Consider the following 26750-nt stretch of genomic DNA (forward strand, 5'->3'; position numbering starts at 1 on the left):
TGGAAATGGTCACTCAGATGGTCAGATGCCCTACAGTGACCTAACTGTCCCTCTATAACCCAACGTCGCCAAGGACCTGGCCGGGTAGTTCTTTGAGTACCTACAAATCAAAGTGAGGAAAGCAGCACAGACACTGGGCTTCCAGGGAAGGTGGGACCTCATTTCAAGACATGGAACCTGTCTTGCTCCTAGCTCAGTCCATGAGACTATAATTCCCCCATTGCAAGGTTGCTGAGTAAACAGCATTGAGTCCCACCAGCTGGGAATCAGGATGGAAGGAGCAATCCCTTCTTCCTAACTTGAAGTAGGAAGTATATCTATTTGGAAAGGCATTTTCTTCAAGCCATATAACCTGAAGTTCAGTGGAAGTGAAGGGTCCCTTATGTGACTGATCTCAAACTCCATGCCACATCATACAGCACAAAACTTCATCACGGTCAGATGTCAGGAATTAACCTAGATGGCCTACGGGGCTGGGCAGTGTGGGACAGAAGCCTCATAGTCACTTTTCAGTGGTGGCCAAGGCCCTGACCTCTGCTCTGCTTGTATCCTGATAGATCCTCTACAACTCAGGGATCATAGAAAGCCTGAGGTTTACAGGGTGCAGCCCTGGTGGCCAAATGTATAGTAAATCCTTATCTTCCAAGAGTCACTAAGAAAAACAGTGTGCTCTTCCTGGAGCAGAGGCACCCATTCCCACTCACATGCTGGCAAGAATCCGCATCAGCTACCAACAGCTCTAAGGGAAGTCATGGGGAGGAGAGGACCTGGCAGAGGGTTCCAGCTCATTAGCGCTACCTCAGAGGGTACAAGAGACCAAATCAGCAATAATATTTTTAGACGGATTGTTAACTTTCTCCACTTTCACCCTTCTGTGCCAGCTCCTGTGGGTTTTACAGCTGAGTCACTGTTCGAATTTTCTGAAGCCTTCCCCAAGAGTACAAAGGCAGCCCGGGTCTGATGGCGGCGGCAGCAATGGCAGCTGGAGCTTGGCACTGGATGCCTGCACTGCAAGACACTGAGCTTGAGCTCAGCTCAGGGGGAGACCAGGCCCAAAACATCATAGCCAGATGCCGGCTGTCTAACAGGAGTGGTCGTGGGAAAAACCCAGACCAGGAGCCATTATTTTTAGCCTGAGATACAAGGCTGCACACCTGGAACCCATCTTCCCTATTCCCAACCCTTGGTTCTAGGTTGCCTGCTCAAAATCTATCTGCAGGCATAGAAGGAGGAAGGGGGATGCAGCACTCATTCCAGGTATGAACAGAATGCTTTCCCTAAGACTTCAACTCTGCAACTCTACACCACACCCCAACTCAGGTGGTGATCTTGTGAGTCTGAACTCCCTCTACCAACTCTGCATCCCACAGGTCCAAGGTGGTACCCAACACAGCCTTTCTCCCCAGTCTCGATTTTTGGACAAGTTTCATTACCTGAAGAAACGACATACCCAAGTTCCATGTAAGGTCAGCACACACTCTGCCTCTGCACCCAACCACCTCAACTTCTTTCTCACCTACAAGGTACCCCATTGTCACACTGCTTCACAGGACCTCCCTCCTCCCTACACTAAAAGCTATTCCTCAGTAGACTACCTGACTCCATGACAGAATTCACGCTCCAGCGTATGACAAAAACTTTCAGTAAAGGCATCATCATGCCCTAAAAGCTGTGGGGGCTCAGCAATACTGATCTTAAGAATCTGTCCGTCCAGACCATCAGCGCAAGTAGGAGACAGAAAGGTGGGAGAGACCTTATCTGAACTGTACAGTTCAAAATTACCTGGAATTAACTCAACAGTTATCATTCATCCAATAAACACTTATTTAAAAAGAAAAAAAAACAGGAGCCAGGAACTGTGCTACACACTGGGAATACATTAGTGCAGAGCTGGACAATCAAGGCAGATTTGCAGGAGAACTTGGCTAGGCCCAGGAAGTTCATGTTCTACAGAGGAGGAACTCACCCCTATTCTGAATGCTGCCTCAGAAAGGCTGTTTGGAAGCAGAGCAGCAGCAGGAGCAAAATGCTGAAGACCCTCCTCTCTCATTCCAGGCTGATTCAGCCTGCAGACCTGTGGGGAGCCTGCAAGTGCAAGGCACAGGGAGCGTGCCATTCACTGGTCAGTAGTTAGTGCAGAAACCAGAGAGGGTGAACAGGTTAATCCCAAAGGGACTTCTAAAGGAGAGTGGGAGGAAACAGGACATGTCCTCTGGCATCCTTAGACTAAGCATTTGGTCTGCCCACTGGGCTTCTGTACAAGGTATTCATTAGGAGTCCTTGTTTCCAGGTCTCCCAAAGTAGATTCTCAGTTACCCTACTTCCTGCTGAGTAATGCTGCATGCAGAAGAGTCACCAGGGGGAAGCCAGGAAGACAAACCCGTCGGATGGCACGGATGATGAGCTGAGACTCAGTGTGAAGAGGGAGTCGGAACTGTCCATCCAGTGCCCTGGCCTTGGGGGACCTCAGCAAGATCACCCTCTGGCTGAACAGCCCTGTAGTTGTATCAGAGATACCTTAACATAAATACTCCTGCCCAGAATGTTAGGGTTCTGCCCACAGGAACACAAAGGTAACAGAAAGCAGAAGAGATTTGGAACCAAAGAGATCTGGGTTCAAATTCTGGTAGTCGTGTCACTTTTGGCACTTGATGACCCCCGTGAGCATTATTCCCTTGTCTTTCAGATAGGAACAATAGTAATATCCATTTCACAGGACTGTGCAGGCATTAAAATCATATGACATACTTAGCACAGGAAGTAGTTGCTAAATGGTGATTATTAGTAACCTTCTCCCTCATCCCAGGATATTGAGGATGGCTTTCATAGCCCTCTTGTTCCATTACAGGACTTGGGACACTGCAAGGACAACAAAGATAACCCTGGACATATGCCATCATGGTCACTTCTAACATTCAGCTTGCCCTTATGGGAAGGAAGACTTCCTTCTTAGCATGAGGTGAAGCCTCAGGGGCAGGCACAGTCTAGAAGGGAGGGACCCCAGAGTACTACATCCACACCAAAGCCAGCCTTACAGGAACAACTCTCAGAAACAGGGTCTTCCTGCAGGCCTCCAAGGCCAATGAAATCCCCACAGCAGAAGGACCCTTTCCACTGAAGAAAGGTCCCTACGTACCAGTCTCACGCTGAGAATCCAATGAAAAGGTTGCCCCAGTGCAAAAAATCCTTAAGGGAGAAAATGGAAGGCCCCAATCACAGCAACTATCCTGCTGCGTTTGGTATACCTTCTTATCTGTTTTGCCTTGATAGTCAAGGGGATTTTTAAGGGCAACAATTTTATTTGTCAATGTACTTTCAGTGCCTAACACAGTGCTCAATGTTTGCTGAATGAAGCTAGTCAACACTTTTCAGGCAAGAGCCCTGCTATCTCCAATCTTGCCTCCTCCCCATCCCCATGTTGCTCAAAACTTAAAAGTTGTAGGAAATGGTTAGACATGAACCCACAGGCACATGGGGCAATATATCACCAACCAGAGCCCAAGGAAGAAGCTTGCACCATGTGCTCCATGCAGACACAGCAAGGTAACAGGCTGTCTGCCAGGATGACTTCTCAGACTGTCCAGAGCTGTTAAACACCTCCTCCCTCCCTAAAGAAACTGAACTAGCTGGTCTTCAGATGGGAAGGCAGTGTAGGCACTGGAATGTGGGCTGCATGTTCCCGCATTGCTGGCAAGGGTGCAGCTGGCTGGTGGGAAGGCTGCATCCTACTCCAGGAGGCGGTACCCTCATGTGGGCTTTCCACGAAGGCTCAGAGAAAGAGAGATGACAATCACCACAGCTCCAAAATCCGAGGGTATCACAGGGATTAGGGATGGGTGTGTCCTCTGTCCTCGGAAAGGAAGACATACCCACACTAGCCCTGCCCATGGCCAAATCATATCACTGGGGCAACTCTCTGGGTCCCTATGAACACTAGGACCACAGACTGCAGGCCCTCCCTGATCTACAGGATCATGTAATATTTATCACTAAAGTGCTTGAGATGGAAGGTGGAGAAGTAAATCCATTTTTACTTAGGAGACAAACAGCTACAAGCACAGGACTCTCAGATGATGGGGAAGCAAAGGAAATTATGGCTCGACCCAAGCTAATTTTCACAGCCTAATTTCAGAATGACTTTCAGGCCAACCTCTCCAAGTCCCAAGGTGGACTCCCCTGCATTTCTATGTGTTATAATATATTTCGGAAGGACCCCTGTAGCTAAGAGAAACCAGAGCCAAAGAAGGGCCACACCCAACATGGTATCAGTAAATGACAGTGGATCAACAATGACTACCACAGACGGGTGCCCGTCTCCTGTGTGAGCTCCTCTGTCTTTTGCTCAGATAAAGCAGTGAGGGGAAGGACAAGGTCAGCTTCACAGGCCCCAGGTAAGCTTCAGGGTACCACATAAAAGACACTGCCACGGCCCCCAAGTCAAGATCTCCAGGCACAGGACACCAAACAGTGACACCACACTTCCTTGCCCAGGGGAACAAGACAGTAATCAACCTTTCTGGAAAAACCTGAGTCAGCTGAAGACCAGTACTCCAAAGAAATTCTACCTTAACCCAGACACAGTTACTTAGGGTGAAGCTCTTTCCCACCCGCAACCAAATTTAAAAAATCCACCTTCTGCCCTCAATCAAATGGGATTTACCAAAACAATTGGGCATTAAAATGCCAACAGACACAACAGCCCCAGTCTCCGCAAAGCATTCTAAAAAAAGACCTGCGCCAAATAGGGTGGAGGCCAGAGAAATCAACAAGACAGTACCTTGCTGCCATGACTGCCAGTTTCTGGAGCAGGGGAGGCAAGGGAAGGGTGGCAGGCTCAGTGAATCCCACTGTCAGCACCAACAGCAAATGGCTGCCCCCACCCCTGACTTTCCATCTTTTTAAAGTATCTGTTGCCAATATTCTTTTTATTAAGGTACAATTTACATAAGGCAAAATACGTAGATTTTTAAGTATAGCCATAGTATTTCTTAAGTTCACATTTCTTCCTGAATACTTCAAGATGTGTATCTGGCCAACCCTCCTCCTTGAACCACAAGAGGGAAATAAATGGTCAATGGGAAGGTATGAGGAGAAACATCTCAAGGGGTTGCCTAGAAGCCCCTTCAATTTGTCCCCATCGAATCCTTCCAGGATGACAAGGGATCCTAAAGGGGAGTGGCTCTTCCTTCATCCACTTAGTTACCCTTGACACAAAGAAGAAAAAAGCCTCCACGGCTGAGAGTTACTCCACCCGCTTACCCTGCCTACCCCTTTTCAGGATCAATGCTCTTAACCTTATGTTAAGCCAATTCCAATATCCCAGTATTACCCAGCCTCACTTATGGTTAAAATTCTTCCCTTGCCATGATTCAGGGGCCACCCATTCGTCACACATAGCTCCCGAGTTTTAAAAGCCACTGAGAAATAGAATCTGGACATCCAGTAATCAGCCCCTTAAGTCCCCTCCCCCGCCTAAAAGTGTTTTGCTTCATCATCTCCAAGACAGGCCTGGGCACTAGGGGGTTAGCTGGATCTTTTCTGCATAAAACTGTCACCTTGGGGACCCTTTTCAGGGCCACCTCAGGTGCAGACTAACAACTCCAGGGAATTTATCAGGGTAAGTGGAAAAGCCATGTCTGCCTTTACGAGCAACCATCTGTCCTGCCACACTCACAGCCAGCATTTCCATCTTTTGCAAAACAGCTCCATGTTGTATGGGGAGGGGGAGATGCAAAGGGGAACAGAACAACTGTTGCTGTGGCTATCTTCCCTCACCACCCCATGCACACCCTCCCCCAGCCAACTCATCTTCTGGCACTCACCCGAGTGTGTGCTGCTCTGGGCTGAGGAATCTGAGTCCTGGGTGCTCCAGGGTCGGTCCCAGCCTGTGAGACTGAGGGACTGCAGGCCAAGGCACAAGTCATTTGCATCTGGGAGGCCACGGGAAGAATCTTGCGCAGAGGTGGGGAAAAGCATCCTGCTTGTAACTGTTTCTTCAGAGTCCTGGAAGTCTGTTTTGGACAGGAGGACAGCAGAAACCCCAGAGTTAAGGGCTGTTTTCCCCAGTATTATCGACAATAAATATTATTAATAATAGTTTCCTCAGGCTCAAGGACCAGACATCCAAGCTGGCTGGATACTGCAGCCGCTGCTTCTGCACTTTTGGGGGTGTTAGAGCAAGAGCAGTTGCCATCCAGCCCCCCTCCCCACATACACACCCCTATCCCGTCTGCATTACAGACTGGGCCAGCATGTGATCAGGCTGCTGATGCTTCCCGCTGCCAGTGACATCAGCCGGCTGAGCCGTGCAATAGAGAGCGGCATCATCCCTCACAGAACGGGGGAGGAGCAGGAGGGGACGACAGGGAGGAGACTTGCCTCCCAGGGAAAAGATAGCACAACAGCTACTTGGAACAGTCCGGGTGCAGTGCCGGTAAGTCAGGGTTGCGAAGCAGCGCCCTCCAGTCTCCAGCAATGGTGGCCAAGCGGCCCTCAGGCACGACTGAAGTCCTCTCTGCTGACAGCAAAGCCAAAGCAGCAGACTGCCTGCTTGTGTAGCTCTGCCCTCCTGCCCCTCCCTTTCCCTCCCTCTGCTCTCCACCCCCAAACCCAAAAACACTCTAGTCCTGGACTCTCTCCAGCTGCTTGCTCAAGCCCTGGTTTTGCAGCCCAATGCAAAGCTTCACAATTCTGCTAGCAAAAATCTATGTGCTCCAAGTGGCCCCTGAGCAGCACCCTGACACAGCAGTGTTTACCACTGAGGATGGGACAACCTTCAGAAAAACACTGTACACTTGGACCCTGGGGAACACCACCTGGTGCTCCAGGCTTGTCAGGAGCAGCTTATCACAGAGAAAGGCGGTCAGCTTTGGCGGGGGTGGGGGGAGATCGCTGGGCTACTCTAGGCATAACCTACAATCCACACGCTAGAGTAGGATCTGTCCTGACTAGGCTACTCCCTGCTCCCAAGTTCCCTCACCCCAAAAGGACGAGCATTAATAATGAGCAGATATATCAGGACCAGATCCAGCCTCCTGCAACTGTAGGCACAGACTGAGGAAACACTCCCAAAACAGTGTGTGACAGACCAAAACAAGACAGTCTCAGAAGCAGTATCACACCCTACCAGAAACCCCGTGTCAAGAGCACCCATCACCTGGCTCTGTCGATACTGTTTCTCTTGCCCTTCCAGGAGCACTGAGAGGATGCTGGCCAGCTGTGAGGATCACGAATGGCTCTGGCTGCCCGGGTCCTCTCTCAGGGGTGCTGCCCAGGACCAAGGCCCTATTTCTATAACCACTCACAGGTCCAGCAACAAAGTCCAGCTCCGCCCAGAGCTTCTGGAACCTCTGCTTTCCTGTTCACCAATGTGCTCTTCTGCATGTCCTTTTCCATCATGACCTCCAGCTACAGGGCTTCTTCTTCAGAAAAGAGGGTAAAGCAAAGGTCCCAGCCTCAGCAGGCAGGCTGCTCACACCTAGACCAGGCTAGCAGCACTCTGCCCTACTTGTTCTTCCACATTATAAGAAGTAACCAGATACGGGAAGCATGCCCACCTGGGACTGCCCAGGGCAGGGTCCAAGGTGGAGAGTAGGGGATAATGCTGTTAGCCACAGGGACAGCTGGCCAGAGCCTCCTGAGTATACCCTTCTGTCCACAGGCACTCAGGCATAGCCTAGAGGGGGAAAACGGCCAGTCTGTGGGAGGGACTCCTCCCCTTGGAGTTTTTTTTTCTTTTAAAGAGCTTTGCTGCTGTGTCATCCATCCACGTTATTCTTGTCTGGCTGTAGATGCTCTGCTTGCTCCCTGTGTTTGCTGAAGTCTTGTTCACCACTGCAAAGGCTGAGCAAGAACTCACCCCTGCTGGTGTTGCTCCCACCCCAGACCACTCTCTCCTGCTTCTATGTTCACCCTCCCCTAAGCTAAGGATACACTTTACAAAAGTAATCCATATGTATTAATTATAAAAACACAATGCTTCCTTTAAAAAAAAAACGTATTTAAGTACCCATTCTCCCCTAAACTTACGTAGCCCCTTCCACCCATATGTGAGGGCATTTAGAATTAATCGTTCCTCCTCTTTCCCTCTAGAGTCAGCGCCTTTGTGTATATGGCTCCCCCCATGCCCCAGGCAGAGAGAATCTAATCATCAGCTATACTCTTGCTGCCCAAAGTACAGTGTGGCCGAACAAGCCAGTATCAGCACCACCAGGAGCTTGTCATAAACACAGAATCTCAGGCTTCCATAGGTCCACAGACCTATGGAAGTGATCTACATTTTAACAAGATTCCCAGTTGATACTGATGCACATAAAATTTTGAGTAGGACTGATCTATGCACTACCACAAACTTCCCAACCCAAGCTGAAAGACCCTAGGCCTGAGCAGCAGGTTCATTTAAGGACATTTAGCAACAAATGGCTACAAGCATCTAAGAGCTTGGAGATCTAAATATAGCACAACCCTCCCTTTACCCCCAGCAACTCCACTAAGAGATCACCTTTATCCTTGTTCAGACATTCTCCATTCCACTGATTCCTCCAGTTAAACGTTTTCACTACCATTGTAGGATTCCTTCACTAGATCACCCGTTAAACCCTTATTGTGGCAGGCTGGGAAAAATGAAGCAGCTTTAAAAGTCTGATAGCTCTTGCTTTTACTCACCAGGTCTGCAACAATATGACCTCAGTCAAGTTACTAAGCCTTTCTGAGCATCTTTTCATCCGTAAAGTTGCAACAGAAGCTACCTTTCAGGTGTTTGTGAGGATTATATAAAGCATTTGGCACAGTGTCTAGCACAAAGTATTTCACCAATATTTTGTTTTTAGTAGGGTCTAGACCATATAATTTATCATCCAAACCAAGGCACTTTTGAGAGAGGAAGGGGGCAAATATGAGTATCACATCAGGGCAGAAAGCTTAAACAAAGACTATCCCAGATGAACTGGTGGCATGATCACTCTTATCTGCAGCCATCTTGTGTTCAGAAACATTTCCCTCAAAAAAGCCTCTTCTAATAAAGGCTTCCTGCTCCCAAACTCACCCATTCTGTTCTCGCTCTTCAATATATATTAACATAAAGTCTGAGACACAGGCTAACATGCAGTAAATTGAAAGGTCTGAAAAGCAAAGGTTGATTTTTTTGAGTAAAAGTTCACCTTTGCTTCTCAAACTTGCATCTGATGCTGGACAGGAACCTTGACTCTTTTTACTGGAGAAGGTTCCTTATAATCTTTAGCTGCAGCAACTAGGCACTCTTAAGATTCTAAAAGCTGGTAACCAGCACATGATGAAGTGAGAATCCTCACTCTAAGGCAATCTATCTGAACATCTCAACTTAAATTCCTTCAGCTACAAGTTTCTTTTATCAATAGTAATACCTACACAATGTTTCCAATATAAGTTTCTTAATTTGGTTTGAAATTTTTAAATCATCTCCCTTCAAAAATAGCAGTTAACCTTCTTTATAGTTAATATCCCAAATTTCCTAGCAACTAAACTCAGGGAAGTAAACTGACCCAAGGTTCAAATTTCGCCACAGTCTAAAACAGAGTATCCCTGGCAAACTCAAAATGCAGAGGTGTCCCAGGGGCCTTGGCCCTAGGACTCAGAGCAGTATAGCCTCAATTCTAATCTCTCCATCCTCAGTATAAGAACCTGTCTGCCCTCTGATGACTCCTCTGCCAACAAAACTTAGCACAAAATTGTTCAGGGTCCTCTGTAACGATCATTCTTGAGCATCTGGCAGGTAGGGAAGTGAAACAAAAGGACAGTGCTTTTAGGCCCCCATTTGTGAAACCATTAAGGCAGGTTCCATTGTATAAATGCCAATGGGGACTGTAAGAAGTCAGTCGAGGCCCCAGGGAGACCTGAGTCGACTTCACAGAGCAGACGCATCACAAGCTGATCCTAGAAAAAAAAGGGACCTAGTTCTAAGGAGGTAACAGGGGAGAAGGTAAACAAGGTGTGTTTGGGCAAGCCACACCAGAAAGAACAGAAGCTGGAATACTCCTGATGCTCAGGCGTGCAGGGGGAAATCTCTTTACACTCTTAAACGGGAAATAATGTGGTAGAGGGCCCAAGATGAACCAGAGATCAGAGCTAGGGAGGTCAGTCAGGGAGGTAAGGGATTAAAGGGAGGAAGAGGCAGAATAATAGTTGGATAAGGAAGGAAAAGGAGCTGGGGAGCAGGGAAAATATATGTCAAATGACATAAGCAGACTACAACATTGCATCTATATCATGATTATAACTATGAAAATTTTGTATGTTGATAGACGATGTTGGTAAAGGAACACAGAAAAATACAAGCAGCTAACGTCTGAGGTAGCAGGCTGCTACTGAATTTATTTTCCTTCAGTTATTGCACAAACATTATAACAAAAGATGTCCTTTCCTTTCTTTTTCCTCTTTAGACTTTAACAAGTACACTATTACAGCTTGTACAGCAACCACACTTGAACTCTTTACAAAATCTCAACTTCATCCCTAAATTCCAGTCCCGGGAATAGCAGAGATAGGACATCGAGTCACTTGTCCCCATTAGATTTCTTTCAAATGACTAACTTTACAGTCAGTTGAGGCTACTTAAATCAGTGATTTATGGTTCTTCAAGTTTTAACAAGCCCCAAAATAGCATTTCTAAGAATGTATTTCTAAAAAGACTGTTTAAAAGACTATTTTCTCCCCTCAAATCAAGAAAACAAAAATGATGATTTTGAAAATCCATTTTGGCAACCTAAAGAGAAAGAGCCAACATGCAAGAAGTGAGACACCTGTCAAGATTGCATCAACCACTCTGACTGCACTGTGGTCCTTCACCACTCACCCAGGGAGGCCACACGTTTCCCCACAGTAGTATTTCTCAGAATTTCATGGGCACAAGTATGACTTGGGAATCCTAAAACATGGAATGACTCCGTGGGTGTGGGTCAGGTCTCAGAATCCGCATTCTTAACCTCCTCCCAAGTGACGTCCACACTACTAGTTTGCTGACCACACCTTGAATAGTAAGAGTTTAAAATGGTTTTTCTGCCCCAGACTCTTTCTTCCAGGTAATTCATCTCATTATTACTCAACACTCCCTCCTCATGGTGTTCATTCTCCTAAACAAGTGCCTTGCACAGTTCTCTGCGGCCTCTCAAAACAACGCCAATCTTCAAGCCCTGGCCTACTTAATAACTTTCCCTCACACTATTCATCAAACTTTAAAGGCTAAACCCGAGTCAATCACAACTTCCTTAAAGTTCACACTCTAGAGAACAATGTACTGTTAATCTTTATGTTAATAAGTGCAACAGTAGTTCAGGAGAGAGAGAAGGCATGATGCCGAGGATGTTCAAGGAAAGCTTCCTTACAATTTCAGCTATGTGTTAAATCACATTACAGATTAAGGTATGAGAGAATATTAGTACTTCCCATCATAAAAATATGGTCATTGGCTTATTTTAGTTTTGAACATTTTGATAATCTTCAAATGAATTCTGTAAATTATTTCAAAGTGATTTCTGTAATATTTCTGAAAACAATGTTTAGATTTTAAAATGGCATATACCAAGTTCACACACTGGAAATTTAAATATTATTAAAAAGTTAATTTCCACCAAAGTGATCAATGCAACCCCAATAATATATATGCTGTCAAGCAATTCAGTGAGAGAGACTTTATAACAAATGGTGCTGAAACAACCAAATATCTATACGGGAAAAAAAAAAATGAACCTTGACCGTCTACCTCACACCATATACAAACATTAATTTAATAAGGATCAGAGATACCCCAAAGTAAAAGTTTTAACTCTAAAAAGCTTCTCTAAGAAAACACAAGACTGTCTTTGTGACTTGGAGTAGGGGAATGCACAGAAAGGTTTCTTATGGAAAACAAAGAAAATAATGATTATTACAGAAAGTTTTGCTAAACTGGACTTATCAAAATTAAAAGCTTCTGCTCATTAAGACATCATTGAGAAAATAAAACAAGCTAAAAAATGGTAGACAATATCTGCAACCATATCTGACAAATGGCTTGTATCTAGAGTATAAAAGAAATATTAACAACTCAAGGCGGGGAGGGTACAGCTCAGTGGTAGAGCGCATGCTTAGCATGCATAAGGTCCTGGGTTCAATCCTCCGTACCTTCATTAAAAAATAAAACCTAATTACCCTTCCTAAATAAATAAATAAATAAATAAATAAATAAATAAATAAATAAAATTGTACAAAAAATAAAATAAATGCTCTTTAAAAGAATATTAACAACTCAAAAGTAAAAGAAAAAACAATTTTTGAAAGGGCACAAAATCTTCAAAAGGCATTTTACACAAAGATATATAACTGGACAATAAGTACTTGAAAAGGTGCTCAATATCATTAGTCAAATGAATGCAAATCAAACCACAATGAGACACACTACATACCCAACAGATGGCTAAAATAAAAAAGACTGCTCCAGTTTGCCAACATTTGGTGTTCCAATCATAATTTCCATACATTATTGTATGATGGTACAATCACTTTGAAAAAGGTATGCTAATTTCTTACACAATTAAACATATACTATCCCATGACTCAGCAATTCTACCCCTAAGTACTCATCTAAGAGCAATGAAAGTGTACGTCTACAAAAAGACCTGTACATGAGTGGCGATAGCAGCTTTATTCATAATCACGAAAACCTGGACAGAGTCCAAGGGGCCATTAACAGGAGAATAAAATGTAGTATATACACATAGTGGAATATTACTCAGCAATAAAAAGGAACAAAGTATTGATACATGCAACAACGCGGCTGAATCTCAATTACACTGAGTGAAAGAAACCTTACATGAGAGTACAGATATACATGATTCCATTTATTTGAGGTTCTAGAACAGGTAAGGCTAATACATGGTAAAAAGAAATCAGGCAGTTGCCTCCAGGGGGCAGTGGTGGGAGCTGAATTTTGTGGGAAGTTAGGTATATGCATTTGTTAGAATGCATCTGATACACATAGGATTTGTGCACTTCACCATGTATTAATTTTACCTCCAAAAACTGTAAACAAATACTGACCACTAGCTAATGATACACCTGCTAGAGTATTTAGGAATGAATTACAACCATCTCTGCAAATACTCTGAAATAAATGCGTCATAAAAATAAGATGAATTGATAAATGGCTAGGGAGATATAAGTGGATATGTGATAAACCAAATAAGAAAAAATGCTGATTGCAGAATGAATCTAGGTGGTAGCTATTATGGGTATTCACCTTTTAACTCATTCAGCTATTCTGAATACTTAAAAATGTTTGTAATAAATGTTGGAGGAAAATGAAGTTAGTAGACTTTTTCTGACAAAAAGCAAGTCTGACTGAACTAATTGGTTTGAAATAAGAACCATCTTCATTAAATTAGAATTTATGGTTGACAATTTCCATAAGCAGAGCAAGTTAAAATCTACAGACACAAGGTTTTAACACAACATAATTAAAGTGATTGGATAAAACGCATTTAAAATATTATATTTGTAAAGGCATACTTAAATATTAACAATATTTTAATTTTCTCAATTCTGTAGGTAAATTGAGTTAAACAAGGTCTCTAAGTAAAAGAATAACAGACATATTTAGTCATCTGATCTCCATAAACCATTCTTGGTATACTTCCATAAAACAGAGAAATTCAATGATTGACGCCTTTAGGTAACAAATCTTTTCACATATTAGATGGTTTCCAATTCTTTCTTTTCTACAAATATGAGGGAGTGAATGGAACTGCTGGCAAGTAAATGACTAAAAATAATGACAGATGACTAATTTTTTGCACAGAACTCAAGGAGTTCAGACAATTGAGCGGCACTGCTCTAACAATGCCTTTATTTCCCATCTACTTATTTATGTGAACAAGTTTACTCAGTAAAAGCACAGATCTATAAAAACAGAAAATAGGAATGTATCTGGTGTTGAAAATCCTGAGTCATTCTAGCAATAAATGAGTCATCCAAAATTACATGAGTTATAAAAATGCCTCATTTATCTTGTGAAGAAAATAAATAATTATTAAATAAAGAATAAAATTTTATGAAAAATTTTAACTTTTAGATTGTCTTAATCAATTGTCCTAGCAGTCAATGTTCACAACAACCCAGAACTCTTCAGCGTTTTAGTTACAGGAAATAATTTAAAATTTCAATTTATATACTGTTTTTGTTGCAGAGAAATATAACATGATCAACAAATGACTAAAGTGTAAAATATTACATTAATATAAAATTCTACTTTTTAGTAAACTAGAAGTAAACTAGAAATACAAGTAAAGGAAGAAAAGGAATAATGAAAAATTTCCCACCGTGAAAGAGCTGGATTTATATATTTTTAAATAGATAATAGGTATCAAATCTCTATTTTGATTCCACTGTATTCATTTTCCAGGTATACTAAAATTTAGATAAGAAGTTAAATGAGAAAGGACATTGTATTTTTTTAAAATTTTTTTTACTGTGGTAAGACATACATAACACAAAAAATTTACCATTTAACCATTTTAAGTGTACAATTCAGAGGCATTAAATTCACCAACATTTTTGTGCACTATCACCACCACCACTATCCACTGCAAGAACTTTTTCATCTCAAATTGAAACTCTATACCCATTAAACACTAACTCCTCACTAGCCCCTCCCCTAGGCCCTGGTAACCCATCTTCTGTCTCAATGAACTCAACCATTCTAGGTACCTCCTAGAAGTGGAGTCATACAACTGTTGTCCTTTGTGTCTGCTTATTTCACTTGGCATAACATCTTCAAGGTACATACATGTGGCAGCATAGATCAGAAGTTCTGTCCTTTTTCAGGCTGAATAATATTCCATTGGATGTACATACCACATTTTGTTTATCCATTCATCTGTCCATGGACATCTGGATTATTTCCACCTTTTGGCCATTATGAATAGCACTGCTGCAAACATCAGTGCACAAACGTGTTCCCATCCCTGCATTCAGTTCTTTTTCATACATACTTAGAAACAGAATTGCTAAATCATTTATGTTTAATTTTTTTTTAACATAAATTGTTTACCATATTGTTTACCAGAGCAGCTGTACCATCTTACATTCTGCAATGTGCAAGTGTTTTAATTTCTCTACATCCTCATCAATACTTAGTATTTTCTGTTTTGGTTTTTTTATGGACAATGACCATCCCAATGGGTGTGAACTGGTATGTCACTGTGGGGTACATGGTTTTTAAAAACTGGGATGTATACAAACATATGTTTAAAGATTGCTGCTGCCTAATCCATGAATCCCCAAGATCATGTTTTTTAAAATCTCCCCACACTAGGTTTTTGTTTAACTGTGTTTTTCTTCCTATACTATGCAAGTGGTTCTAAAGGCAAATGCTATCTTCTTGCCAGATTCTGCCTCACTGACTACAGTGATGGTCCGTAGGTGGGCATCTGGCCCAACATGGGCCAGAATAACCCATCTCTATGACTAAAGAGGCCAGTTCAAGTATGAGCTCAACTCAAAACAAGGTAATTGGGACTCCTTCCTTGATATTTTTCCAACTGGATATAGAGGAGAAAGAATCATTTCCTGCCTTTGTGATGCCAGAGGATGTAAACGTAGCCCCTTCTTCAGATAACAGGCAATTGTGCAAAAGGAGAAAATGAAACTCACACTGGGAGAGAGGCAGCAAAGAGACAAGAATTTTGACAAAATTGGAGGCCCTGGATTCAGCGTCCTTAGTTTTTCAGCAATTTCTTCCTCATCTGTGCACTATATACCAACAGCCTTACAACACATCCCACATTTTGCTAAAGTTCTAATTAGCTGTTTGATCATTTGCAAATAAGACTGTTCTGTGTAGTTCAGGCCCTTTAGCAAGGATCGACCTAACAAGTAATTAGGCAGGATGAGAATCTCTGGGACAAAAGCCCCTCGTGCCCCGGCACCAGATAAGAGTCAGACCACCTGGTTAAACCTTTTTTTCTTTTCTTTTTTTAAACTAGAGAGCACAAAAGGCCCAGAGAGGGCCAAAGTGACACAGCCACTCAGTGGCAGAGGTGGGATCTAAAGCCAGATCTCTTGGTCCCCAAACCAGGGGTCAACCTGCTCTCCTGCCTCTCCTCTACTCTGGGGCACTTTCTCAGGCCCAGGTGTGTGTATATATATATATATACACACATATATATATGTGTGTGTGTGTGTGTGTGTGTGTGTGTGTGTGTGTGTGTGTGTGTGTGTGTGTGTGTGTGTGTGTGTCTCTCTCCCTCCCATCTCAGACTTGTTTTTATCAGTAAATTATTAATGGATCCTCATTTCCATTAGGCCCCCATGGAGCTTTGTTCTAAACCCATCCCAGGCTACCAGGAGTTCAATTCTTAGTACTAGCTCCTCCCCTCAATCTCCCACTTACTCAGTAAAATGTCAACTTCCACATTCTGGTGCGTCCAAGATGCTACCTCCACGTGCATTTATTATTTTTGAAGAGGACAATTTAATTTCTTCCTCATGGAGGACAAAAAAGACTGCTGATTCAAGTCAGTTCCACCTGATCTATGGCTGGTATAGGAGTTTCTGAAGCAGGTTTTGAAGACTCCAGTCCAGAGTCCTGGAATATGTGCTGTCCAGGTGGTGTCCCCAAGTTGTATAAGAAACTAGTATAACCTAAACACAATGAAGTGCTACTTTATCTGATGCCATACTGTTCAAAATTGGGGTTTTCAGAAGTTTCTTAAACACTACACCAAATTGGAGACACCCAACGTGCCAAATGATGACAGACCTAGAGAATACAACAGCTAGTGATTTTAAAAGACTGGGTGCTTTCATATACTAGACAGTAAACTGCTACAACGTATTTCCAGAGAATAATCTGACATGTGCACTAAACGCTTTTAGAGATTTATCCTGTGTCCAAATAATCACAGATATAGGCAAAAGTTTAACTTCAAGTACTTCTACTAGTGTTTAAAACAGACACCTATTTAAAATAGACACCTATTTAAGCAAACTATCTCCAATAATTTGAAATTCTTAACTTTTTGTACCATGAACCATCTGGCAATATGCTAAAGCCTATGGATGAATACTTTCTAAGGATAATGTTAAATATATAAAATAGTGATCATAATTTTGTAGTGATAAATATAACCATTTCAAGGTTTGTGCAATGGCTGTAAAGGAATCAGACAGGAAATGTCTGATCATCCTACTGATGACTATTATTACTGTCAAAGTACTAGGTCCTGCTAATATTATTGTGATTTGCTGTAAACATTTACAATCAAAGAAATGCTACATTTCAGTTAAACATTGCTAAAAATAAAGATCTAACTTTTCATCTGCCCAAGACATTAGACTAGCTGAATTCTACCATGGACCCCATTAATAATCCCATAATACATCTATCTACATAGTAAAATGCTATGTAACCTTGAAAAAGACATAGAAAATTAAGGACAGAAAGATAAAAGGAAGAGAAAGGCCAACTACTAGTGTGTTCAGAAAAGCTTTCACTTAATAAATATGTATGTTAGACAAAGACTGGAGAGATACACTAAAATGTTAACAGTAGTTATCTCTGAGTAGTGGAATTACATATGATTTTTTTCTTCTAATGTATCTGTTTTCTTCAAAAAAAATTTTTTTTACAGTGAACACATTATTGTAATATGAAAAGAATAATATTCTTAAGAAGGATAAGGTAACTCAGATTTAACATCCCCCAAATAAATTTGAAAAATTAAAAACTTTTACAAAGTCCATATTAAAAGATTTTAAATCTGACATTAGTTCAATGACAATATAAAATTAGCGTAATTCAATACATCACAGAACACTAACAATAGAAGAGACTTTGACGTCTACTTAGTCGAACCCCTCATTTCACACCAGAAACACCCTCTCTTGTACTGATTCCAGAAGCCTTAACCCTTGGCCTCTGCACATTTCCCTCTTCCCCCATTAACTGTAGCCATTTCTTCTTCAGTCAATAAGATGTAAAACATCCACATTCAGAAACTGAAATGCAAACACTAAAGTGGGAGGAATCCTACCTGTGACGACGACACAATGAGCCTTAGCTTTCAGTGGCAAAGCCCTGACATTCCAGCAGATGGGGATGGTACCATGCAGACCAAGACTTTCAGAAATAAAACATCACATTCCCTACTTCATAAAGCGAGAAAAAGAGCAGGGTCTATGGAAAGGCTCCAGAGCAACCTTACAAGATGTGTTTCTTTTCACAGACTGGAGTTTCAAAGTTGGCCCCCAAGGCCCCTTTTCCACCACAGCTCTTCTACCTACACTTGTACTCCTCTCCACTCAAGTCCAAGTGCTGTTCTGCCCACTCTCTACACATGATCTTACCTGGAACTGGGCTGAGAGTGTAAAAGAGCATCAGGTCGGTAGTGCTCAACACAGTGTGGGACAAACACCGAGACGCTGGCAGGTTCCAGCCTGTGCTCGTTCTCCACTCCACAACCAACTCTTCTCCCTATAACAAGCCCTGAACACAAAAGCAAGCCCAGGCCCACCCCCAGGAGCAGCAGCAACACCATTCTACAGATTCTCCATCAGCTCCCCTTCACATCTAGCGGCCAGATGTTCATGACTTTCCAGAGTGCCCTGTGAGCCCCAACTGTCCATCTATGCCAATGCTTCCAAAGGGCTGGTCAGTAAAGCTTCCCTGATCTTTCAAGCCCCTGACTCCTCCCTCAACTGTGTAATGACTAAGTCCTATAATTAAATCCCTTAGTCCATAATGCTCATCATGGGTCTGCTTCCCAATCAACCCTGATGGACACTGTATGGTGCAATGGAAGTCATCCCCACAACACGCCCACAGTAAATATGGTAGCTGGGAATTTTTCTCAGCCGAAGACATGAGCAAACCCCGATGGAAGAGGCCTAGGTGAACAGAAGAGGATCGATGCCACTCCCTGTCCTGCCAATCCAACATGTCCAATTCAGAGCCCACCAGCCACATAAGGCCACAGAGTACTTGAAAAGTACTTGTTACAAGTGGGGAAATTAAATTTTTAATTTTACCTGATTAAAATTTAAATTAAAACACTGGCAATTCAAGTCTGTTCCTGGAAAACTTAAGTATGGTTTAAAACAACTTGAATATGTGAATCTACATTTTAACTTTATGACATCTAAATACGTATCAACTCTGATGAAAATGTATAGTTCAAATTGAGATGGGCTGTGAGTATAAAATTTAATGCATGTTATTAAAATAATTGCATATCATTTCACAATAAACATATCAAACCACTGTTATATACCTAAAACTAATACAATGTTATATGTCAATTATATCTCAATAAATTTTTTTTAAATTTCTAAACTTTGAAGACTTAGTATAAGAAAATCACAAATACCTCAATAATCTTTCATATAAACCACGTTTAAATAATATTTTGGATTAAATAAAATATATTATTAAAATTAAAAAAACACCATATGGAGAAGGCATTAAGTCCATTTTACAAGTACTGACACCAGGATCAAAGGAGGTAGAGCAAGGTAACCAAGGTGACACAGCTAGCACTCTGTAGACTCACACTGCATGTGCTTAAAAAAGGTAAAAAAACTGGGGGAAGGGCACTGCTCAGTGGCAGAGCGCATGCTTAGCATACAAGAGGTCCTGGGTTCAATCACCAGTAGCTCCATTCAGTCAATCAATCAACCTAATCACCTCCCACCCCTAAAACAAACAAAATAAGGTAAACATCTCAAGACAATACATAAATACAGAGTAAAAAAGATCACTTCCACATTCTTTCAACACTCCTCCATCCTCAATCCTACAGTCTCCTCCAAATGAAAGAGTTTTATATTCCTTTTACACTATTTTTGATGCATGTGTGAACAACTTTACCAATACTAATATTATCCAACTTTAAGTTCTGCCCATGTAATAGTTTTTTTTAAAGTACCTATTACATGAGATTCTCATGTGTCAGGCACTAGCTAGGCAACAGGAATATGGTAAGCGAGGAAAAACAGCTATAGCTCTTGCCTTTATGGATTTACAATCTAGTAGTGGAGATAATCCAAATACTCACACAAGTGATAAGCTAGAATGTGAGTGAAGTGCCAGGAAGGAAAGAGACATGATGATATAAAGTATGTAAGGGGGTTCCTGGCCTAACAGGGGAATGCTGGTTAATATTTCCTTAAGTATGCTTTTCAAATATCTTGCTAAACTAAGTTACATCTGATTATTAGACAGTTGAAGCATTTTTTCCCCAAACAGAAGAAATAGAGAACAGCAAGAAACTATCAATTTTCAGTTCTTTCGCCCTCTTTTCTTTGAGGGTAAGTTCTTACCCTATGCCCTTACCTTTACATTAGTAAGCTGGTATTATTGTCCTCTGCAAGGTTAAAAAAAAAAAAAAAAAGGGAAAAGTCTAAAGATAATTTGACTACATTTTTCTAAGTACTTGGTAAGATTTAAAGTACTTTAAACTATGGCACTTTTTTGCAGAGGCCTCTAATTTTAAATATTATTTTCCTTTTTTTTTTTTAAGGGGCACATTAAACAAATTTGATCTCTCCCTCTCCAGGTGTTAGAACAAAGTTACTCAAGATACACTTTGTCTAGGATAGCCAGATTGCTGGTAAAAACTAAAACTCAACTCATCTGCATAAGAATGAATAGTGCCACTTACAACTTAGTTTATACTTTCCTGTTTATCAGCAAAGGATCTAAGGATATAGGTTCAAGCTGGGGGTTCACAGCTATTCTACATCTGGATTCTCATCTGTACACACACCGTTATACACAGGGGTTTAGAACCACATAGGGGTGTGAATTCAAGATGATTACTATTCCTAGCCATCATTAACATTTCAAAGAGTTAAAGTTGCCTGTAAGGAATACTTGCCAGTCTAAACCTATTTTAAAGCATTTCCCCATGGGATTTTTTCATAGAAACTAGATAAGAAAGAATTAAAAAGCTACATATCTTCTTTTAACTTCCTAACAAAGGAAGGAATCACAACTGTCTTTAAGATAGTTTGATTTTTCAGTGCCTGGTGGAGTTTCCACCCCAATAGAGGGAAAAAAAAAAGGTGAGCAGGAAGTTCAATAGGGAAAAGATAAAAGACTAATACTGTTTTTTTTTTTAAACTATTCCACTTTAAAAGAAATGGGAATTAAAATAAGAATGCTGGTTACCAACCTGGAAACATTAAAGATGTAATATTAATGGTATTCAGTCATTTTGGTAATTTTCTTCTCTACACATGTGGTGAGAAAAGCACTCTCAAACTGCTGGAGAGGCCATAAAAAAGCGATAGCATTTCCATAAATCATCAAGAGTTTAAAAATTATTTAAATAGTTCAACCTAGCAATTTTATTGCAAAAAAAACCCCACCTTTCCTAAGTAAATACTCATAAATGCAGAGAAATATCTACCTATAAAGATTGTTGTCACAAAGCTATTAATGGCGAGAAACTATTTCTTTCATAATGGAATAGGAACTCAGCCATTAAAATTCCTTTATCAGCACATGATAAAGGAGAATGCTTAAGTGTCAGAGAGGGAGAATAAACCATAGAAATCATGATTATAGCTACACGAAAATATCCAGAAGTATGTAGAAAGAGACTACCAGTAATCTAAGCAAATGAAGCAGACTGCAGTCAGCACAATATATAAATTTGTACTGAATTTTCCAAATTGTCTATAGCAAATATATATTACAAGAACTCAGAAAATGGCTTTAAGAATTTAAAATCTGAATATGGCTCTCTAACAAAGGAACTCATAATTTTAAAAACACAGTACATTTAAATAAAAATGAACTGTCTTCTTTTAAGAAAAAGAACTTGGTATTAAAACTTCTGGGATATTCTTTGGTCATTAGTATTAGAGTCTCTTTATGTTTATATCCAATACAAATGTTAGTAGTCTAGTACTTCTAGGATTCTGTTAGGAAAGTAAGATACAGTCAACGACTTTCTTACAGGGAAGTTCACTGCCATATTAAAAGTTAATTAACATAGCATGTACAACTTCAGATAAGAAAGGAAAATACAAAGTGAGAATTATCTCCTTTCTCAAATTCCCCAGCCCAAGAGGTGTCTTTCAAAGATTCTTTCATACACACAAGGATATAAATGCACAGTTTTTTTAAAAAATGTACACAAATTTACTACTTCACTTTTTTTCAGATATATTTTGGAGATCCTTCCATATGTGCACATACAGATCAACTTCCTTCTTTTGTGACAACATAGTCCATTTTATGAACATAGCATATTTAACTATTTCTCAACTGATGGACATTCGGTTTATTCCTAGTAGTTGTATTTCTAGTTCTACAAATAAGGCAATAAACATCCCTCCACTTTATTTTGTCTTTCTCAGGCAAATATACTTGTTAAGTGCACAGACTTCATGATCCAGCAGCTTTAAACTGACAGATGCTGGCCAAAATTGCCCCAGGAGTCACAGAAGTTTAAATTCCTAACTATACAAGGACTATTTCTCCACACTCTTCCCAAATCTTACTTTTTATGAATCTGACAGGTAAAAAATAGAATCCCATTGTTTTAGTTTCTGATAAGATTCTGAGACTGAATGACAAGGGTCTGTCATATCTCCTTAACTTACTTTTTTAAGATTCAGCATTCTTTCATTTGTCTGTCCCCCTTTTCCTCCTAATAGTTCCCATCTCAGAAAATGGATCCACCTGTTTGCTAGACAAAATTTGATTCTATTCCCCTTCATGCCCCATTATCAGCAGGTCTTGTTAAACCTACTTCTGAAATGTGTATTAAATCTATCCATTTACCTTGCCGCCATTAGTATCATACTAGCCCAAGCTAACACACACTCCTCACCTGGACTACTGCAGCAGCCTCCTGATCACTCTCTGCTTTACCACTTAACACACTTCCTACCCTCCACCCCCCAAAGCCTTGCCACTCCTTAAGTATACCAGCTTCAGGTCCATCCACCCACCCCAAGGCCCTCCTGTTTCCTCTGCTTACAACAATTTTATCGTGGTTTCTCTGCATGGCTGGCTCATCATTCAGGTCTTCAGCCTGCCTGTCGCTTCCTCAGAGAGAAGCCTTCCCTCAACAGCACGTGGGGAAACAATTTATGTAACCACTAAGCCCCAACCCGAGTCATTCCCTACCATGACCCCTTGTTTTATTCTTTCCTACCACTTCGTGTAAACTGACATACTGTTTGTTCCTATTCCCCACCATACTTCTGCTGTAACAGTTCATAGCTCTTTTATGGGTGCACATCTGTTCACATCTGTATTCACAGCACCTAAAACAGTTTATAATATGTTGACTGAAAGAACTGCCTCTTCATATATGTTTTAACCATTTTTATGGGGTTGTTAGTTTCATTAATTCATAAGAATACTCTGTAATTTAAGAAAGTTAACCTTCTGTTGTGTATTGCAAGTATCTTTTCTCCTTGGTCACTTATCCACCCATTAAAAGCATACAATTCAATGGTTTTTAGTACTTCCACAGAGTTGTGCAATTATCACAATTAAATTTAGAACATTCCATCACCTCAAAAAGAAACCCATTCCCTTCAGCTGTCACCTCCACTCCCTCCTACCTCTCTCAGCCCTAAGCAACCCACTAATCTACTTTCTGTACCTACAGACTTGCCTATTCTGGGCATCTCATATAAGTGGAATGATGTAATATGCTGTCCTTAACTAGCTTTTTTCACTTTAGCATATTGTTTATAGTTTTAACGTGTTTTAGCATGAAACAGGTCTTCATTCCTTTTTACTGCCAACTATTCCACTGTATGGCTATAGCACATTTTGTTTATCTACTTATCAACTGACAGACATCTGAACTGTTTCCACATTTTGGGTACTATGAAAAAATGTGGTTATAAACATTCATGCACAAGTCTTGCATGGACACTGCTTTCATTTCTCTTAGGTGTACTCCTAGGAACAAATCTGTGGGTCATACAGTAACTCTACATTTAACCTTCTGAGTAGCTGCCAAACTGTTTTTCAAAGCAGCTGTATTTTACATTAGCAATGTGTAAGAGTTCTGGTTTTTCAACAACTGTTACTGCCTGTTTTTTTTCCCTCAAATCCATCCTACTGGGTGTGAAGAGGCTCAACTGTTCGAAGATCAGACAACGTGAACAGAAGAGGATGACTGCAATGGATCAAGACACATCAAACACACTAAACCCATGAATCCACACTGACACTGAAAAACAATTTACTGGTCAGCTCTGAAGAATTCTGGAGAATAAGCTCAACACTATGAAAGAAAATACAGAAAAATAATCATGCATTTATCTGCCTTTACTAAGTGTTCTATTCTTCAGGTTAACCGAATAGCTGATGAAAGTAAGTTTACTTTTGTAAAAGTGTATCCGTTAATACACGAACGCTTGAGAATTAGAGAATTGCTATTTGGCAATCCCTAATAAATTAATGCATCTAGGTAGTGATCATCAATAGCTGCTAAGATCACTCTATAGAAGTATCCAATATGACCTACAAAGTATTCTCATTCTGAAGTCAGGCTGGAGTAAACTTATTTAGTATCTGCACACAAGCTTTCAGGCAATCTCAAATACAAAGGTCACTTAAAAATACAAATTACAACCAGTATTAACCAAGTATTTTCAGAAAACCAACAGATTCAATGAGGCAGCAGTCTTAGCATAAAATCTTGAGGGAATAAAGGATAATAAAGCCAAGAACAAGATTTTAAAATAAATACTGTATGCCTAGGAAGATAACAGACTATCAACCGGGGACACTGAAAGTTAAAACTTGATTATGTAAGTAAAACCAATATGTGGTCTGAATGGTAGAAAAGAAAGAGCTAGAAAACATCACATTGAGGTGAAAAGACAAAGTAGTTTTTTCAGAATTATACTAAGCAGGAGGACAAAATATGTTGAAAAATGAAGTAAAATTGAAAAAACTACTCACTACCACTCAACTGGACACTTCCTAAGCTCTTCACATGTACTATCTCACTTCTCTTCACAATAGGTACTAGCCTAGAGGAGAATTAAAATAAGGGTTAAATAAAATTTTAAGTCATTTAAGCTTCATTTCCAGTAATGGCTGACAAGGTGATTCAGATTAACCTGCTTCCCCCAAAATAAGAAATCTTCAATTAATAAAAAAGAGAGACATCATCTTAGATCTCAGAAGACAAGAAAGACCTACCAGTCTGATTCTGACAAAAAGCAAACACCCAGAAGAGAAAGCAAAATACCAGAGTACCAAAGTCACGGACCTTATGAAAGTATCTGCCAGTCAGCAATCTGGGGTTTTGGTTCTAAAGCCTGAAGAGGCAAAGGGAGGGAAGTCGAGATTCAAAGCATGCCCAGCAGGGGGTCTAACAGGCCACTGCATCTACTGACCTACAACCCCTGTGGTACCTCAGGGTGAAAATGAACCAGAATGAAACCAGGGCTCCAAACCTCTGCCAAGATATTGGAAATTAAAATCTCAAAGGTGGAGTTTAGCATCAAATGAGGCAGAGTACAGGAAAAGAAGTAAACTAGAATATAGGATAAAAATATCCCACATGAAGGGGAGAAAACAACAACAAAAGGAAAATACCAAACAGAGGATGAGAGAAGGACAGAATGAGACAGTAGAATAAATGTTTAAATAGACTCACTGAATAAGAAGAGATAAAAATGAAGCAGAGGAAATACATGAAGAGATAATGGCTGTAAACTGAGTACTAACAGATACAAATCTATACATATAAGAAGCCCAAGAACTCGCAAGCAAGAACAACAAAGATATCATGTGTAGACTAAGAGTGAAACAGCAGAAAAGACTAATATACTAATAGGGAAAATTAAAACAAAGAGTAAGAGACAGACAACAAGAAATTTCAAAAAAGAGACTGATTTGTCAACAAAACCTCGAGACCCTGAAGATAAACAATATATAGAGTGGAATGATAAATGCCAAGCAAGAATTCTGTAACCAGCAAGTACATTCTAAGAAATAAAGGTGAAATAAAAACATCTTCAGGGAAAATTAAAGAATTCATTACCACTACATTCACACTAAAGAAAACACTAAAAATGTTCCTCAGGCAGAAGGAAAATGAACTCACATGGAAGCACAGAAATTCAGCAAAGAAGAGCAACAAAAAGAGGATACCTGTGAGCAAGACTAAGTAAATAATGTTTATATAAAATAATTCCTCCTGGGATTTAAAAATATACAGTTAAAATGCCAAGTATGAAAGCTGTGGAGACAGAGTAACTGGAGTTCTGTAAGGTCCTTGCATTTTCCAGAAGTGATAAAAGCACTAATTTGTGTAGTAAGTCTAAGATATATGTTGTAATTTCTAGGATAGCCACAAAAAGAACAGTAAAAGGATGTTTAACCGAACAATAGGAGTAACTTTGAATAAAGAGTACTTGATTTATCCAAAAGGAGACAGAACATGAAGGACTAAGAGAAGACCTAATAAAGATGATAGATTTAAGCATAAGTATGTTAATAGTTCAACTACATGCTTTAAAAAAAAAACTGCAATTAAGACACATACTGGCAGAATGAGTTAAAATCAAAATCTTAACTATATGCTGATTACCAAAGTCATGTCTTAAAAATACAAGGTTGCTGACAGGTTGAAAAATACAAGAAAAGATACACCATGCCAAAAATAATTAAGGAAAGCTGGTGTAACTATACAAATATCAAAATAACGTTAAGGCAAAAACATGAGATAAACAAGAGCATTTCATAAGTACAAAGG

General features: G+C 40.6%; 1 protein-coding gene across 7 annotated transcripts in view; it reads right to left on the bottom strand.

The window, feature by feature from the left end:
- Positions 1-26750, bottom strand: part of CPEB1 (cytoplasmic polyadenylation element binding protein 1) — a 67304-nt gene that overhangs the window by 18894 nt on the left and 21660 nt on the right. For 6 of the 7 annotated variants that reach the window (XM_064480629.1, XM_064480627.1, XM_064480625.1 and 3 more), the window contains exon 3: positions 5823-6011. In XM_064480629.1, coding sequence (XP_064336699.1) covers positions 5823-5976 — 154 coding nt within the window. In that variant the 5' untranslated portion in view covers positions 5977-6011. Of the gene's footprint in view, positions 1-5822; positions 6012-6218; positions 6537-26750 lie in introns of those variants that run through there. The other variant, XM_064480628.1, reaches the window with a different exon arrangement.

Source organism: Camelus dromedarius, chromosome 29 (genome assembly GCF_036321535.1).
Source record: "Camelus dromedarius isolate mCamDro1 chromosome 29, mCamDro1.pat, whole genome shotgun sequence".
Taxonomy (NCBI): Eukaryota; Metazoa; Chordata; class Mammalia; order Artiodactyla; family Camelidae; genus Camelus; species Camelus dromedarius.